We start from the raw sequence: 15,827 nt of genomic DNA, 5'->3' as shown, positions 1-15,827 counted from the left end.
TTTCCAGCGAATTCAGCTTGTTTTTTTTGGTTTTTTTACCCATAGACCAGCTGGTTCGGATTATATCTGCATCGGAATGTGATCGCAAAAATCGTTCGCTTGATTACAAAACATAAATATGAATTTATTATTTAAAGTGTACAGGTTGCTGGGCATAATCGAAGTAAAATTAAATCTTAGTACTATCAACAATCGTTATAACATGGATCGACTCTTACTCTGTTTCGGGATCATCATCTGTCTGGGGATCAGATTCAGGTGCTTGATCCTGATCAGAACCTGCTTCAGCATCAGAGTCGAGATCAGAATCCGCATCAACCTCAGAATCGGAATCAGACTCAAGCTGAGCTTCAGGCACATGGCCCTTTTTGCCTCCATTTTTTTGGGGTTTCTTTCGGTTCAGATGCTCGAACTCATTATCATCCTGTTCACCATCTTCATCATAAACTTTCATCTTTTCGACCTTTGCGCTTTTTTTTTTCTTTGGACTTCTGGTATCTATTTGGATTTTCAACTTTTTCTCGCAAAGGACTGGCGACTTTCGTTCCATCCTAAAATATTCCCCTGCAGAGGATAAACTATTCATCTTGACAAATGCAGACCTGTAAAGAATAATATAATGAAGATACAGAATACAACTTGATTTTTGTTCAGAGATTTTTTCACATGCCTCATTCCACTGGAATTTGGTTCCAACAGGGTAACCGAGTGACAGTCTGGAAACGCTTTTTTCAAGTCATTTACAGTAACCTTGGTATCAATATTCGAAACGAACAACCTGTGAGTAAAATAAATAGATTAAATCAATACTGTAAACAGAACGAAATGCAGCAAAGTAAAACTTTTCGTACGTTCGTGTTATTTTTTTCTGTGGTTTGGGTATAGGAACCACAATTTTCTTCCGGCTAACTTTCTTCTCATCCAGTTTTGTTTTTGGTACAGTTGCTATGACCCGTTTACCATTTAATTTCTTTCCCTTAAGAGCCTTATGGCCCTTCATTCTTTCTTCAACATTTGAAAATATCACATGGCATCCTCTGGACGGTTGTCGAGGTAATTTCACTCGTACGTTTCCATCGAATAGTGCTTCTATTTCTTTTGGATCACGAATCGTATGATTCACACGAACGTACAACGTCCGCTGACGTTGCTCTTCAACATCTTTAACACGATACATCACCTAGAATTTGAACAGAAATTTAAGAAATTTAATTAAATAGTGGAGAAAAAAACAGTCTTTGGTCACTCAAAATCATATTTAGGTTATGAATCTGATGACGGACTAGCGTTGAGTTATTACACAGTAAGTAGTTGAAGTTTATAAAAAATATCAAAACCTACATAAACTTTAAATTATGAGAATACTTACCTCTGAAATCTATTGAATTATCAAATAATTCAATGAATTTAAGATCGGTAAAATAATAACGAACTTTCCTCTTCAATAGTCCGTTCAAAGCACGTGGTTTTATTTTCTTGACAATGATAACTTGGAACAACAACCGGAAGAGAGCGTCACTGAACGGATACGAGTAAGCGAGGGAAGTGCTTTGAAAATTGAAAATTTTAATTTACCCGACACCTTTGACTTGTGCATTTTCGAGACGATTTATTTAAGTATTTTATCAAAGAAGTATTTTCTGGCTATTGAAATAAAGTTCAATGAACTCTCCGATGCGCAAGAGAAATTAATTAAATATGTGAGAATTATCTGGCTAGATAAAAAAAAAATTTTGATCACCAAAGCATTGCAAAATCTAATTCGTAGATCTCTGTCCGCACAGTTATTGCTTTAACTGTGTCAAGTTTAGAATAAAAAAGCACAAATAAAATGAACGAAATAAAAAACTTTGTTAGCGCAAAAGAGAAAAGGATAGCGATAATCCAAGGTTACATTTCAGCGTTATAAATATTCAAGCATCACTTAGGTTTTGCAGCTACATGATTTCTCTGTGCATACGCATGGAAAAATAACAGAAAAAAAAAAAAATAAAAAAAAAAACAACACATATTTGTAACGACTAAACATTAAACAACGTTTGGTGAAACTTTATTATGAATCGAGAGTTTAAAATGTGCGAAACGCAAAAGTAAGATCGCTTCTATGTAACCCAGTCGTACCATTTTCATATTAAAAGTGCGTAGGGGTACCCCAAATACATTCGAAAATGACGATTATAATTAATTATTTATTTATTTTCTCCACCGCGACGCGTAACAAGAATCAATTTAGATAGCAATAAATATAATAAGATAAAACTTTGAATCACCAATAATAGCTGCCAACTACGCGACAAAGCGCAACAATCTATTATAATAATATTGACACGTAATGCAACGTGCGCGCGTCAAAGCGACTGCGACGATTCGCCAATATATTATAACGACGTACGTATAACGTATAGCGCGTTACTCATTCTACGTATTATAATTTGAGAGGGAAAGTGAAACCGTTCGTTAAAGACTTTCTCAAGTAGTTAGAACGCTTAACATGTCCGCCACATCAGCCGTGTAAACATAAAATAAAACTTGGCACCGGCTATGCGCCCGAACTGTGACACCGCAAAGATAGCCTGACCCGGCATTGATGTCTCCGAGAACGGACCGCCGCTTCGCGCGGATTGCGCAATTGCACAATTTTATTGTCCCGCCTTCCAAAAAAAGCCACCGACCAATATTAATACGCGTATTTATACGAAGCAGTTCTCATTATGCACGATCTAAAAAGCTGGCAAAAAAAAAAAAAAAAAACCTAGAAAAAAAAAAATAAGAAGAAGACGAATTATGAAGTATAAATATTTTTAAATGATGGGAACTAAACTTGCGTAACTTGATTACAACCGATCGTTGCCATATTATTGTCATTCTCGGCGAATTATTGTCGCACGTGTTTCCGAGTACATAACAAAATATATGATATGCATATATGTATACATTGAAGCGTGGGCGTTCTGTAAAATTATTTTGCAATAACCGTATCATCATAGTTACGGAGAACATATAAATTCGGGGAATAAAGGATATAAGCGGAATATTACTGTGTATTATTTCATCGGTATAAGGTGTATGGAAGAATCAGGTCAAGACAACCCCATCTTGGAAATCGTAGTGCGCCTGGAAATTCCCCGTTGCAACACACGCGAATGATACACATAAAATAATAATGCCCGGAAAATCCCTCTTACGTAATACAAAATATGGAGCGCCTGAATTACCAAAGAAGAGGGTCGATCGAAATTGTAATTTTTTTGTTTGTTTTTTTTCTTTCTTTTCATTTCTTCCTTATTCAGATATACATATTTGTGAGCGCGTTCGATTACGTTTCGATCGACAATAATAGAGATGTGTAATAAGAATGCCGGTAAACCGGTCCTAACAAAGCGTAAACTTCGTACGAGCGCACATCCTCTCGCTGCTGCACTGTCTAGATCACTTTCTCCCGGAACCCATACCCCGTCGACCGAAAATAACGCTGTTGCACGGCTCTCAGCCTGCGATGCCCGAATCTATCATCGTTATTATTACCACCAAAATGTGAAGAAATTAATTATTCAATTACGAAAATTGGGTAATTCAAATCAATCTCACAATCAGTGGGATAGAATGAATGAAACGAGAATAATGCGACTACTCGCGATACGTGCACAATGTCAAGGTTGATTATATTACGCGAAAGATAATAATTGTACAAAGACGACGGAGAAAAGAGGAAAAGAAAGTACCTACTCCGCCCCGTCGACGTGTTTCGTTATACATACGTACATATGTATGTATGTACAGCGACGACGAGAGGAAAAAGGATGTACAGTTCACAAAGCGCGTTTCCTCCGGATATGAAAACTTTTCTTTTTTTTTTTCTGTCGTAGAATCAGACTCTTCAATTAAATCGCCAATTCCTTCGGACCCGATGGCTTGCTCGTCGTTATAGTTTCTCCAACAATAAGTGCGAATATATCTCACAGTAAAAAATCATTCCTCCATCCTCTGCGGAGCACTTTCATTTTCCGTACATGAGAACGAATATGTTTCTTCCGATAAAGTAACACCAAGTTCACCTCGTCGAGGGACCCGGATGGTCTTTTGCTTTTTCGACAAGCTGATCTATTCGGTAGTTACTTGAGAAGAGTTTGATGACCCCGAGGACAACGGCGTCCAATCAATGTCCGTACAGTCCGAAGAGCTTCTGGTATTATTTTTTTTTGTCCTTTTTCCGTTACAATCAAGTTTCACATTCGAAGGAAGGGTCTTCGAAATTAAAAGTGCACGGTAGAATGAATTTCAACAAAAGATATTCGGACAAGCAATTAGGAACCCCCGCAGCTTCGGAGCGTAACGGCCATTGATTACATCTTGTGAGAAAGTAAAACTAGAGCGAGAAGCGACCGAAGAAATTCTGTGTGTAAATAAAAACCATGTGAGACAATCTTCTGCGACCGTCAAAAAAAAATACAGATAAAAAGAAAAGGACAACCGATGTGGGTTGCGATCGAGGAGGATTGAATTTTGAAAAAATGTTGCAAGGAATGAAATTTTTGCTCGACATGTGAAATAAGTAAAAGAAATAAATCAAAGAACGGTTGTTTCTAGGACGCAATATCGCCGGACACTATCACGGCGTAATATTATCAATTTCGTAAGGAGATTTTCAAGAAGAAGATTATCGTTGCGGCGGGTACAAATTTTCAGAAGTCGATTGCATTACAGGCCGTGCGTCGATTTATCCCACTTTTAGTTTACACGCCTCTCCATAGCGATCTCGTAGATCCGGAATGTCGCAACAGAAATGCGTGCGTAAAAGAAGAAAATAAAATAAAATAAAGCACACGAAATTCTACCTAACGCGCGTTACGTTCAATGAAAATTCGTTGAGCAACAACTTGCGATCAACTCTACTATCCTGGTATAAGGTGTATAATGTAGTATAAACTTTTTAGTCAATGAACTTACGTAACACGTTTCTAAGATCCTGGTTTAGTGCGTTGCACCCGCGGCGCGGTGCAAGAGCGCACCGCCGAAGAAAATTTCTAATGCCTCTTTTTTTTTCTACAGAAGCCAACGACTCAACGCCCTGCGGGACCGTCTGAAAATCCAACCATCGATCTGAACAATTTTTCTCAATTCAGGACGAAATCCCTCGACCCTCAAATTCAAAGTCTTCGAATCTCCTCCGTCCTCGACTCGCTGCAAATTGAATTACTTTCGTATCGTTGAGCCAAAAATCAGCGCTACTCGTATTTTCATTCATAAATTTCTCATGCCGTGTAATCCTCCTTGCAACACTTACTCTCACATCTTACGTTGAATAAATTGAAGAAAATATCGCGTGGTTCGCGTCTATCCCCTCCGAAATTTCCTTCGTCTTCATTTTATTTACCAGAGGGGATGGATATCCGGCGCGTTTCAGAAGGAGATCCGCACGTTGAGGTCCGGTTAAAATGCGGTGAGTCACTGCGGCTGCGGTCTGCATATAATCGAACACTAGGGGCCCCACCTGCAGCACCGCGGTAGGATAAACCGCCGCGATTCCCCTGCAGCATCCCCGCGGAGTCCTACGACGAGTATATAAAGTTAGTCGTACCTCGGTTAAGCTCATAAGTCAGGTGGTAAGCGGGGTAGCTGGTAGCCGAAGACGAGTACGCATATAGGTAAATACAATATTGTGCTAAGGATCCAACTGCGGGAAAATAACGCGCGGAGAAAGTGTTTCGGCGTTAATTCTTGTAGTCAGACTTTAGACCGAAAGAGTGTGGAGGCTTCCGTTCCACGACTCTAGGTATATAAAGAGTTTATCCGGTGTTTACGAACCTCAGTGTCCGTGAGAAGTGTTACCAAGGAGAACCGTAGAAAGGTGAGATTATCGCCGAAACCGATCCTGCAACAAAAAAAAAAAGAAAAATTAAAATCATAAATCATTTTTTTTTTTTGATTATTTTAAATTCCATCGCCGGCTACAGCCAACGATTTATTATTAAATTTATCGATAATTACGCTATAATTTATCGCTAAAGACTACGGTATTACAGGTATTAATATAATTGATGGTTTTTAAAAAACAATCTCACATCATTGTCCACCAATTTGATTACAATAGGCATACCAAATCGGTGTGGGGCGTTACGTTTCGAAACTGTGTAACTATGTCAAGTTTGCATTTATCTTTTCAAGTCCTTTGCTTACGTAAAAAACTAATTCGCGTTCGCTCATCGAGTTACATTTATCCAAACAGTTCTCGTTTTATTTGATTTTTCTACTTTTCTAGTCTTCTTATCCTTCTATTCTATTATCCGCATCTTTGGATGATCTGATACCTCGATGCCGGTAGACAAAGAGACACGAGAGAAAGTTAGAATCGGTGAACCACGAAACCACGTGGGAAGTTCAAGTAGACTATAATAACCGCTATCTCAAAAAAATATCAATGCGCGTCCCGCGGTACAGATTTTTATCCCCTTTTTTTTTGCTTTTTCATCTTTTTCTTCGTATAATTTAAATCTCAAACTTTCCCTGCGTTAACTTTCGTACACGTGGGCAGAAGTTGGAAAGAAAACTGTACACACGTAAGAACGACAATGAAATATCAGATGGTCCGATTTTTTTTGTCTCACGTCTTGTTGAAAAAAAAATTCGTTAATTATAATAACGATCGTCGCCTACGCGCGCGACGAAGCCTTTTCATTGTTGATATGGAATTCTATGACAAGTTCGGTGTCAATTACATCACTACTTTCTCCAAACGACCAACGAATCGCCAAATGTATTGCTAAAATAATTTATTAACGCGGCGATCAAACTGGCGCCATTCTTACGGGTGATTTATGTGGGCTGAACTCTGCGGACTTTGTGTCACTTTCACCAACCGAATCCTCTTACTTTCCGCAAATTATACTAAATTCGCGATTAGATTAGTCAGGATTAATTTGCCGAGCACATTAATTGTGGTATAAAAAAAATCGCCTCCGAAATCAGAATTACTCTGAACATTGTTATTTTCTTTTTTCCTCTGCCTTTTGCAACAACCAAAAAAATATCATGTAATGTGGCGACTGGTACACGAGGAGAAAGGCGAATAAGGACGATGCACTTTCACAGTGTTTGTGTGTTTATAATCACCGGTGAAACTGCAGCGAGTTTCATATTGCGATAATAGAAAAATCGCCAATTTATTACCGAGGTATGAAGACGTCATCCACGAATTTTCTCTCGTTACGATGAAACGTGTTGCTATCGGTTGAACAAACTTTATGAAAATGTCGCCTAAGATTTTTGCTTTTTCTCCCCGTCAAAATTGATAATGTTATTTTATCGGATGAAAATCAACGTTTACGTACGGATTGTATGTCCTATTATGAGATCACATTCAAAAATATGTGCGTGGAAAGTAGCATTGGGGAAAGTAAAATGTAACGCGGATGGTGAAAGACTTTCGCGATGATCTGCACTCGCCGAATAAATATCGACGATGAGGACAACGGATAAAAGATATCGCAAAAATACAAATATGGCGATGACGTCGACGCCCACGCTAAAATAGCCATATCCGCGAATCGCGTAACACTTTTTAACTTCTCTATCCTAAGTCCTTTCGAAATCGCTTATACGTATACATATGTAAACGTACATAAATTCTGAACAGTTACGGCAGTCATCCTCGTACGCGTTACGTGGGTTTCAAAACAATTTGCAAATTCAACATCGGACCAAAAACGTCGGGGAGAGTTTTTCCAAATCGTAATCATGATCGGCGATCAATCCTACCTGGAGAAAGTTAATAACCACCATTACACTCGAATCAACTTAAAATATCTCAATTTCTTTACCGTCATTCTTTACTTACAGTATCGAAATGTGGCGAGCCATTCTGGTGAGCCTTCTGGCTCAGGGCCTAACCGCCGACAAAATATCATACGACGGGAGCGCGTCTTTCGTTCAAAGTTCCTCTACTTCGCACCATCAACAGCAACACCAGCAGCAATGGTCCTGGCAGGATCCTGGAAAAGATCTTTTGGCCGCAGCTGATACCGTCCAGGGGGAAGCCTTTCATCCGGTGACCTTCGAAGCTCCCGACGCCCTCAAGCAAGGCCACCAGCAAAATGACCTTCAAAATGCAGCGACTGCCTACCAAAGCCAACAGTACAACGCGAACGTACAACAGGACGGCAGCGGAGTAGCTCAAGCTTTCGATCAGGCGATTCAGTCGGTAGGGATTTCTTCTATAACTAGGAGAGCGAAGAAACGATTAAAAAGAGATGAGATGAAGTGAACTAAAGCGGAAAACTCTCGTCTGTATTACAGGTTGATACTGTCATTGATGATATTCTCGTATCAAATCGACAGGGTCGTAATCTGGAAGGATACGATGAGGTCTACTCGGATCCGAATGTGAAGAACGCTCTTCGCCTTGGCAACGACACGGTGGCGAGGGCCTACATTAGGGACAAACTTTGCTCGCTTGGCCTGATGAACGTGAGTGTACATCAATAATTATACGCGATTCCGGTGATAAGGATGTCGAGTTGGATGGAAAGTGCTGAAAAAAAAAATTTGCTTCCTTTATCCGCAGTGCGACGATCCCGAAGGAAGACGTCCTTACTATTCACCCCACCGTGACATTCAGCCGCAAGAGATAATTTACGCTCAACCGGTAACCATAAAACCGGTCGGAAGACCTCTCCCTGCGATCCCGGTGAAACGTCCCTACGGTCCTCCGAGGCCGGTCCCGGTTCCTCCAGGTTTCGGGTCTGGTCCTCCGGGTCCGATTTATTCCGGCTCTTCGGGACCCTTCTCAAAGCCACCCCCCTTCTCGGGACCGCCGCCGTCTTTCTCCGGACCGAGTTACGGACATCCTCCCAGTTTCAGCGGACCTTATCCCGGCTTCAAAAAACCTGGACCGATATACGATTCGAAACCGGTCTACGAAGGTGGTTCATCTTCGTTCGAAGGTGAATTGGACTACGAAGATAAATATATAGAGAAGAAACAGGTGATTCTTCACCAAGGCCACGATTCCGGCGTTCAGCAGCACGTTCATCATCATTATCATCATGGCGAAGAGCACAACGGGGGCGGAAAGGCCCCTACTGTGGTCGTGAACAATCCCGGTCTGGTTCCCGGTGGTTCGGGTCCAGTGATCGGTCCGGGACCGATCGGCGTGAACGGTTTCAATAATTACGGATACGGGAACGGAGGGAGTTACGGTAGCGGTGGAAGTTACGGTGGTTCTTACAACGATCATTTCGATCAGAGTTTCAAAAAGGAGTTTAAGATAAAAACACCGTCTTCGGGGAACAGTTTGCTAGGAGCTGCGAGCAATTCTTACGCCGAGAGATACCCGAGTTACGAAAAACCGAGGCCAGACACAGCGGTATTCGGAAGCGGAAATAGCAACAAGGGTGGCTCGTCATTTTCCAACAATTACGATTCCGGCAAACAATTCAATTCTGGATTTTCCAACAGCCAATACGATTCTGTTTCGTCGTCGAACGGTTTCGGATCAAACGGCAACAGATACGGATCGAACGATTTCGGTGGTAACGGAAATGGAAATTACGCGTCCGGAAATGGAAACGGGTTTGGATCCGTGAATAATTACGGTTCGTCGAACGGTTTTGACAACGGTTTTTCATCCTCAAATAACGACGACTGTGTCTGCGTACCGTACGAACAGTGTCCGACCGTGGATCAACTGGGTCGTAAGGACGATCTTTATCTCGCTCTGGACCCAAGAAATTTGAATAAAAATATCGAAGCTGAAACTGTCGAGGTTGTTCTAACGGACGGAAATGGAAATATGAGCGTTGTTCGAGTACCAAAAGGTGTGAACGTTAGCGAGGAAGCGGAGCACAAAAAAGAAGAGGATAACAAGAGCACCGAAAACGGCGACAAAGCTGATAAAGATAAGGTCAGCGATGGAAGCACGGATAAAGTAGACGCTAAACGGAGCAAACGGGACGTGAAACAAGTCGATGGCGACAAAGCGAAGAAAACCGATGCGCAAGGGGTGAGAATTGATCAGATTATAAATTATAATATAATTAATTATCGGAAAATTGAAGGTGACAGGATTATATGGGTGATGGCTTTTAATGCTTACTCTTAACGCTTTCTCTAACACCGACGCACTTTCGCTCATTTCCAATACAATTGACTGTGTTTAAATTTCTTGACCAAGAAAAAGGACGAATTACACCCCGACGACCCGATAAAATAAATTATAACATCTTCGGCACGTACAACGTACGACCTGAGATGTTCAACAGAACGGGAGAATAACGTGAGACGGAAAGAAAAGAAATCTATCAAAAATCACCTACACCCTCATCGTTTTACTCAAGGTTACACGGAAGGTCACGCGATCTGCCATCGGCAAAATGATCACTTATCACCCCGCTATACTATATAATCATTTTTCGCAAACCGTGTGTCACGATAAATAATTACGGTTTGGTTAGTGTATTTTTTTTGGAAAAGCGGCGAAAGGCGTAAAGATGCAAAAAATAGATTTATCTCTAAAATCCGTAAAATAAAGAGTAAGAAAAAAACAAAAAAAAAAATATATATATATCAAGGGGCGTAAAGGAGCTGGAGTGTCTAACCAAGGTGCTAACCCTTCGGAAACGGGGGGATGAGATTGGTTGTAATTTAAAAAATGAAAATTGAACAACGTGGGTGAAATATTTCCAGCGGCTGGTAGTCGGTGACCTGGACACATCTAAATTGAACGTGAAGCCGACCTGGGGCGTAAGTTTCGGACTTCCGCAAGGAGGAGCTGGAGGCTACCCGATAAATCCTTACGGCGGCGATTCCCTTGTTAATCCGTACCCCGGTTACGGTGCCGGGGGTCAAGGGCTCAACCTTGGCCTGGTATCGGTCAATCCCCTGGTAGCCGTACAAGTAACGAAAGATGAATACGGCGACAAGATCGTTAAACCATTCGTCAATCTCCACGTGACACCGAATCACGGTCTAGTTCACAAGCTCGGCGATCTGCTTCATTACAAAAAACAAGTACTGTTAGGAAAACCGGGGGGCTACTACCCACCCCATTACCATCCCGCGGGAGCCCCGATTTACGAAAAACCGTACGGTGGACACCACCATTACCCGAGTCACGGTGGGGGTGGATTCGGTCTGGGATATCCTGGAAAACCACATTACCCCCATCATCCGCCCGTTTACAAGCCCCACTACGAAGGTCCCTACGGACAACATAATTACGGACAGGGTCCCGCGGGAGGATATTATCGCGAGGACAACGACTACGATGAGGACGATTACGATTACAGTGATTACGGGGACGGATCCGATTACTACAGAAGCGGGCGTGCTAATAATACCAGGAAATATGTTGGGAGCAACGGTTATAATTTGGGAAACGTTAACGACGATAGCTCCGAGAACGATTGGGTCCCGTCAAGAAGTGAAAATGTAGCGAAGAATAGGGACGACGGTCGACGGGGGAGAGTAGCGTTCCCACAGAGACGAAAACGCGACGTTAACCAGGTCGAAAATGCTCAGGAGGTAAGAGCCGGGGATTTTTATTGTCCCTGAGCTGCGAGATTTAACGATGGAGATCGATCGGACGCTGATTCGGCACCATGAGGAGACTGTGACTCGAACGGAGACACGCGCACTGAGATACGAAAAACACAAAAACCAAATTCTTTAATTAATTACTTTTAATCAATTCTGTTCTATCTCTCATTATTCTCTATACTTTCTCTATTCCTTTATTTCTTTCATTTCTATCTTCTCTTTTTGTGAAAGTCTATCACCACCTATACCGCAATCGACACCGCTACTAAAAACTGACTGTGGACTAACTTGGTACAACGGAAAAACGATTTATCCGCGATTTTTCATACTCCGTTTGATTTCTTCTGTTGCCATTATTTCTTTTTTTTTTTTTTTCGTTTTTTTTTTGGTTCAATTTCTGTCCTATTTTCTCCTATATTCTCTCTCTAATTATGGAAGTTTCAAACCGCAGTACTAACATCATATCTACTGTACTTATAAATATAATCCCGGAAGTAGAAAGCATGACCAAAGTCTGTAAATACAATTAAGCTTTCGGAGAAGCTACCAATTATATCAGCCCATTGCCAATTTTCTCGATCGCTCAAGCGTAGATATTGCTTTTGGTATTCAAGGTTGCGGGGAACCTGATATAAATATGCAGCGAGCTTTTCGGTTTCACATTACATTCGATATAAGAAGGGAAAAAATAGTTACCTCAATACCATGATTTTCATCCGTTAAAATTCCCCACCGATCTTGACGAGCCGTTTATCTTCACTTTAGAGACAATTTGGACGCCCGCAAGTCTGCGGACCTCGTCATGTCTGCTGCCGTCGACCTCAAATCAACAACCAAAGACCTTCCCGCAATGGTCAATGTGGAGTGAGGAATAGCCAGGGGATAAACGGTCGCATTAAGACGCCCGTTTACGTTGACGGTGATTCCGAATTCGGTGAGTTTTCGATCAACAAATCCGCGTGCTGACGTGAATAATCATAAAATTGTTATTCTCATTTCAATCGTGTCGATAAAAAATTCTAGGCGAGTACCCGTGGCAAGTTGCTATCCTGAAGAAGGATCCCAGCGAGAGCGTTTACGTTTGCGGCGGTACGTTGATCAGCCCTCGTCATATCCTGACTGCGGCTCATTGCATCAAGACGCATTCGGGTAGGGACCTGAGGGCTAGACTTGGGGAGTGGGACGTGAACCACGACGTAGAATTCTTCCCCTACATAGAAAGAGATATCGTCAGCGTCGTAGTTCACCCGGAATTCTACGCCGGTACTTTGTACAACGACATCGCAATCCTGAAACTCGACCACGATATTGACTTCGAAAGAAATCCTCACATCAGTCCCGCCTGCTTGCCAAACAAACACGATGACTTCAACGGAGTCAGGTGAGTCGAGAGTAAAATTATTTCGGAATTATAGTGCTTCATTTTTATTATTAAATTGATTCAATAATTGTCTTACCTTAATTTTGTTCAGGTGCTGGACGACCGGTTGGGGAAAGGATGCTTTTGGAGACTTTGGGAAGTACCAGAATATCCTGAAGGAGGTGGACGTGCCAGTCATAAGCAACGGAGTTTGCGAGAACCAGATGAGGAAGACCAGATTGGGATACAGTTTCAATCTTCACCCAGGATTCATCTGCGCCGGAGGGGAGGAAGGCAAGGACGCCTGTAAGGGAGACGGAGGTGGTCCAATGGTGTGCGAAAGACAGGGTCGTTGGCAACTAGCTGGAGTTGTTTCGTGGGGTATCGGATGTGGACAGGCAGGAGTTCCCGGTGTTTATGCCAGGGTGTCTCACTACCTCGACTGGATCCGGCAAGTTACTGGACAGAATTAGAAATTAATCACAAGATAATGCGAGCATGTGCATCAGGAGTACAATAACGTTTCATCGAGTATGAAACGACCCGGAAAAAGCACGAGAAAGTCGATTCGATCGTGCGGATATTTATTATAATTTATCATTAACGACGAAGGGAATAGAAGAATCGTTTTGTTGTACTTTTTTTTTTCAAAACGATTCTAAACCCTCAATGCACTCCGCGATCATTCAATGAGCAAGATGACTTATTATTTAAGCGGTAACTTATTATTTTTTGTGTAAATATTTTATAATTATTATTAGTATTTAACTACATTTTTATATTAGTTTCAATATCCATGGTTATTTTTTTTCCATAATGATCGAGATTCGAGCCAAGAGGCTTGGAGCGTCAAGTAATGCATATTTCTTTGCAGTCTGTTCACACTTCAAAAGAAAATAAAGTGTTTTTTCAGTAATTTCCAAGTTTAAGCTCATTTCTCGAGTACCACTCCGATCCTTCTTCATTCTTTTAATGTTCCTTTTACAGATTTGAGTTGAAATAGTATTGGCATTTCTACTCATCTGTGTCCTAATTGTAGGATGGAAATGATAGTTTCACATTCATCAGAATGTGACTTCAGTAAGATAGGAAGTGCAGATAATTTAAACGCAGATTAATTCTAGTACAACATCCACACCAAGATAAAACTCATGAAGAAAAAATAATTCATCATATAATAGCATTAGTTAAATGATTTTTAAGCTAACGATTGATTTATTTCAGTTCGTTGCATGTATTGAACCAAATTTATCCTGAAAATAAAAATAAAAAATAATAACATTGCGCATTTAGCTTAAATAATTTAAATATTGTTCTTGGTCTACAATGGAGCTCTTTTCAAACTTATGGGAGCAGCGACGTTCTCCGATATTTTAAAGACCAGTTGTCATGTCTGATCCAAGATCAATAATTCTCCACGAATGTTTGTAGTCACAGCAAATTCCTGGATAAGGGTGTCCCTTTCGATCCTTGGCATTTTGATTATTCGCTGCATTTTTTAGTAGTGGTAAAAACTGCTAAGGTCCCTCTTCATTGCATAGGCATCTTCGCCATCGGCATAATATTTTGGCTCAACTTCGGATACCTCAAACTGCAGACTGCTGGTATACAAGTTCAAGGCAGCTCTGTTGCTTCGACGGACATGGAGAGATACATACTTAGCGCCAAAACATTCAACCATTGCTCTGGATGCCTGATTCATAAGCTTTTGCGCGATCCCCAGTCTCCTGTGCGATCTTTTCACAGCCAAACTGGTTATATGCCCGTGAGGATTGTCCTCGCAGTCTTCTTCCATTTTTGCTAGTACATAACCGACTATACGTCGTTTTTCATCCTCTGCAACATAACTGAGTTGTGGCCAGGATAAAGCATGGTAGAGGTAGTACTTCATTTGGTAATTCTCAGGTAAGCACTGCAGGTTACAATGCTGCATGTTCAGCAGATCCTCTGTTGTCGCACAGCGAATGTTTATAGACATTTTGGAATATTTTAAGAACGGTTGCAGGTAAAAGTTGAGGTCTTGAAATAATCGTCAACGCTATCTAGGAATGGATAATGTAAAACTCTTCCCCTAATCACGGCGTACTTTTTTGATCCGGGATCGACCGTTCTTTAAATCATTTACAGAAGAAGATTCGCTCATGCCACCAAGCAATTCTCGAACAAAGGAGAATCTTGATAAAAAGAATTTCCAAACCAGGTACCAACCTGAAACAGATGATTCGGGTTACAGGTTTGATTATATGAGCCTGGCGTCGTCACATGCATATGCTTGATGATTAGGAATAAGGTTAGACAGGGTTAGGTAATCTTGTCCAAGGTGTGATGTACGTACTAGGTAACTAAAATTAATGCTTAGTAAGAGTGCTGAAGTAATTATGGAAAATTCTGATGATCGGTGAATTTTCTTACCAATTAGAACGAGTCCAAAGACAATGAGGAGACTAGAGATAACAGAAAGTGCTGCTAATGCTATCTCCTGCATCATTAAAGTTATCAGGATTACCTAACTACGTTTAATAACAAATACCAAATTTCTCTCAAGCACCAAATAGTCCAGACACATCTCGAGACGTAAACTTGCTAATAATAGACTACAAGAATCGTGGAACTCAGATAATTTATATAACTAAAATATAACAGGTATTGAACGCAATTTTCTCCATACTCCTGCCAACAATGCCAGGTAGTACGCCATTTTGAAATTACATATCATCGCCCAGATAAGTGGGTATCCCCACCGAAATAATCGGGCAATTGAAATAATGAGTGAGGAGTAGTGGTACTTACCAAAGTTCGAACTCCAGCTAGTATTGGTAATTGAGATGGCTACGATGATTGAACAACGAATACTTTTTCTTACAGAACTCGAACAAAAGCGCACGGTAACCTACAGCCGCAGGAAACACATGTGTTCGACGAGATTTTGTCAACG

At 41.1% G+C, this 15,827-nt stretch overlaps 3 protein-coding genes across 6 annotated transcripts; 1 reads left to right on the top strand and 2 right to left on the bottom strand.

The window, feature by feature from the left end:
* Window positions 1–103: 103 nt before the first annotated feature.
* On the bottom strand, window positions 104–1,790 carry LOC105687999. The gene is made up of 4 exons (XM_012403989.3): window positions 1,370–1,790; window positions 852–1,180; window positions 671–778; window positions 104–602 (listed from the first exon to the last, which is right to left on the bottom strand). The coding sequence occupies exons 2-4, from the start codon at window positions 1,175–1,177 to the stop codon at window positions 215–217; spliced, it is 822 nt and encodes a 273-aa protein (XP_012259412.2). The 5' UTR covers window positions 1,178–1,180; window positions 1,370–1,790; the 3' UTR covers window positions 104–214.
* Window positions 1,791–5,628: 3,838 nt separating this feature from the next.
* Window positions 5,629–13,549, top strand: LOC105687940. Of its 4 annotated transcripts, none has more exons than XM_048658896.1 (8): window positions 5,629–5,848; window positions 7,837–8,197; window positions 8,335–8,463; window positions 8,561–9,997; window positions 10,681–11,517; window positions 12,298–12,466; window positions 12,556–12,913; window positions 13,005–13,549. In XM_048658896.1, exons 2-8 carry the CDS (start codon window positions 7,844–7,846, stop codon window positions 13,363–13,365), a joined length of 3,645 nt encoding a protein of 1,214 aa, XP_048514853.1. In that variant the 5' UTR covers window positions 5,629–5,848; window positions 7,837–7,843; the 3' UTR covers window positions 13,366–13,549. The 4 variants fall into 4 exon arrangements, with proteins under 4 accessions (XP_048514853.1, XP_048514852.1, XP_048514854.1 ...); XM_048658895.1 differs by having other exon boundaries at window positions 8,293–8,463; XM_048658897.1 differs by lacking the exon at window positions 10,681–11,517 and having other exon boundaries at window positions 5,633–5,848; window positions 8,293–8,463.
* Window positions 13,550–14,084: 535 nt separating this feature from the next.
* On the bottom strand, window positions 14,085–15,824 carry LOC105688038 (N-alpha-acetyltransferase daf-31). The gene is given in 3 exon segments (XM_025746683.2): window positions 14,085–14,397; window positions 14,400–15,100; window positions 15,683–15,824. Coding segments are annotated over 2 exon segments (603 nt in total). The 5' UTR covers window positions 14,871–15,100; window positions 15,683–15,824; the 3' UTR covers window positions 14,085–14,265.
* Between the last annotated feature and the right edge of the window lie 3 nt (window positions 15,825–15,827).

Source organism: Athalia rosae, chromosome 7 (assembly GCF_917208135.1).
Source record: "Athalia rosae chromosome 7, iyAthRosa1.1, whole genome shotgun sequence".
Taxonomy (NCBI): Eukaryota; Metazoa; Arthropoda; class Insecta; order Hymenoptera; family Athaliidae; genus Athalia; species Athalia rosae.
Note: the sequence above shows the minus strand (reverse complement) of the source record. Positions and strands in the feature narration are given on the sequence as shown.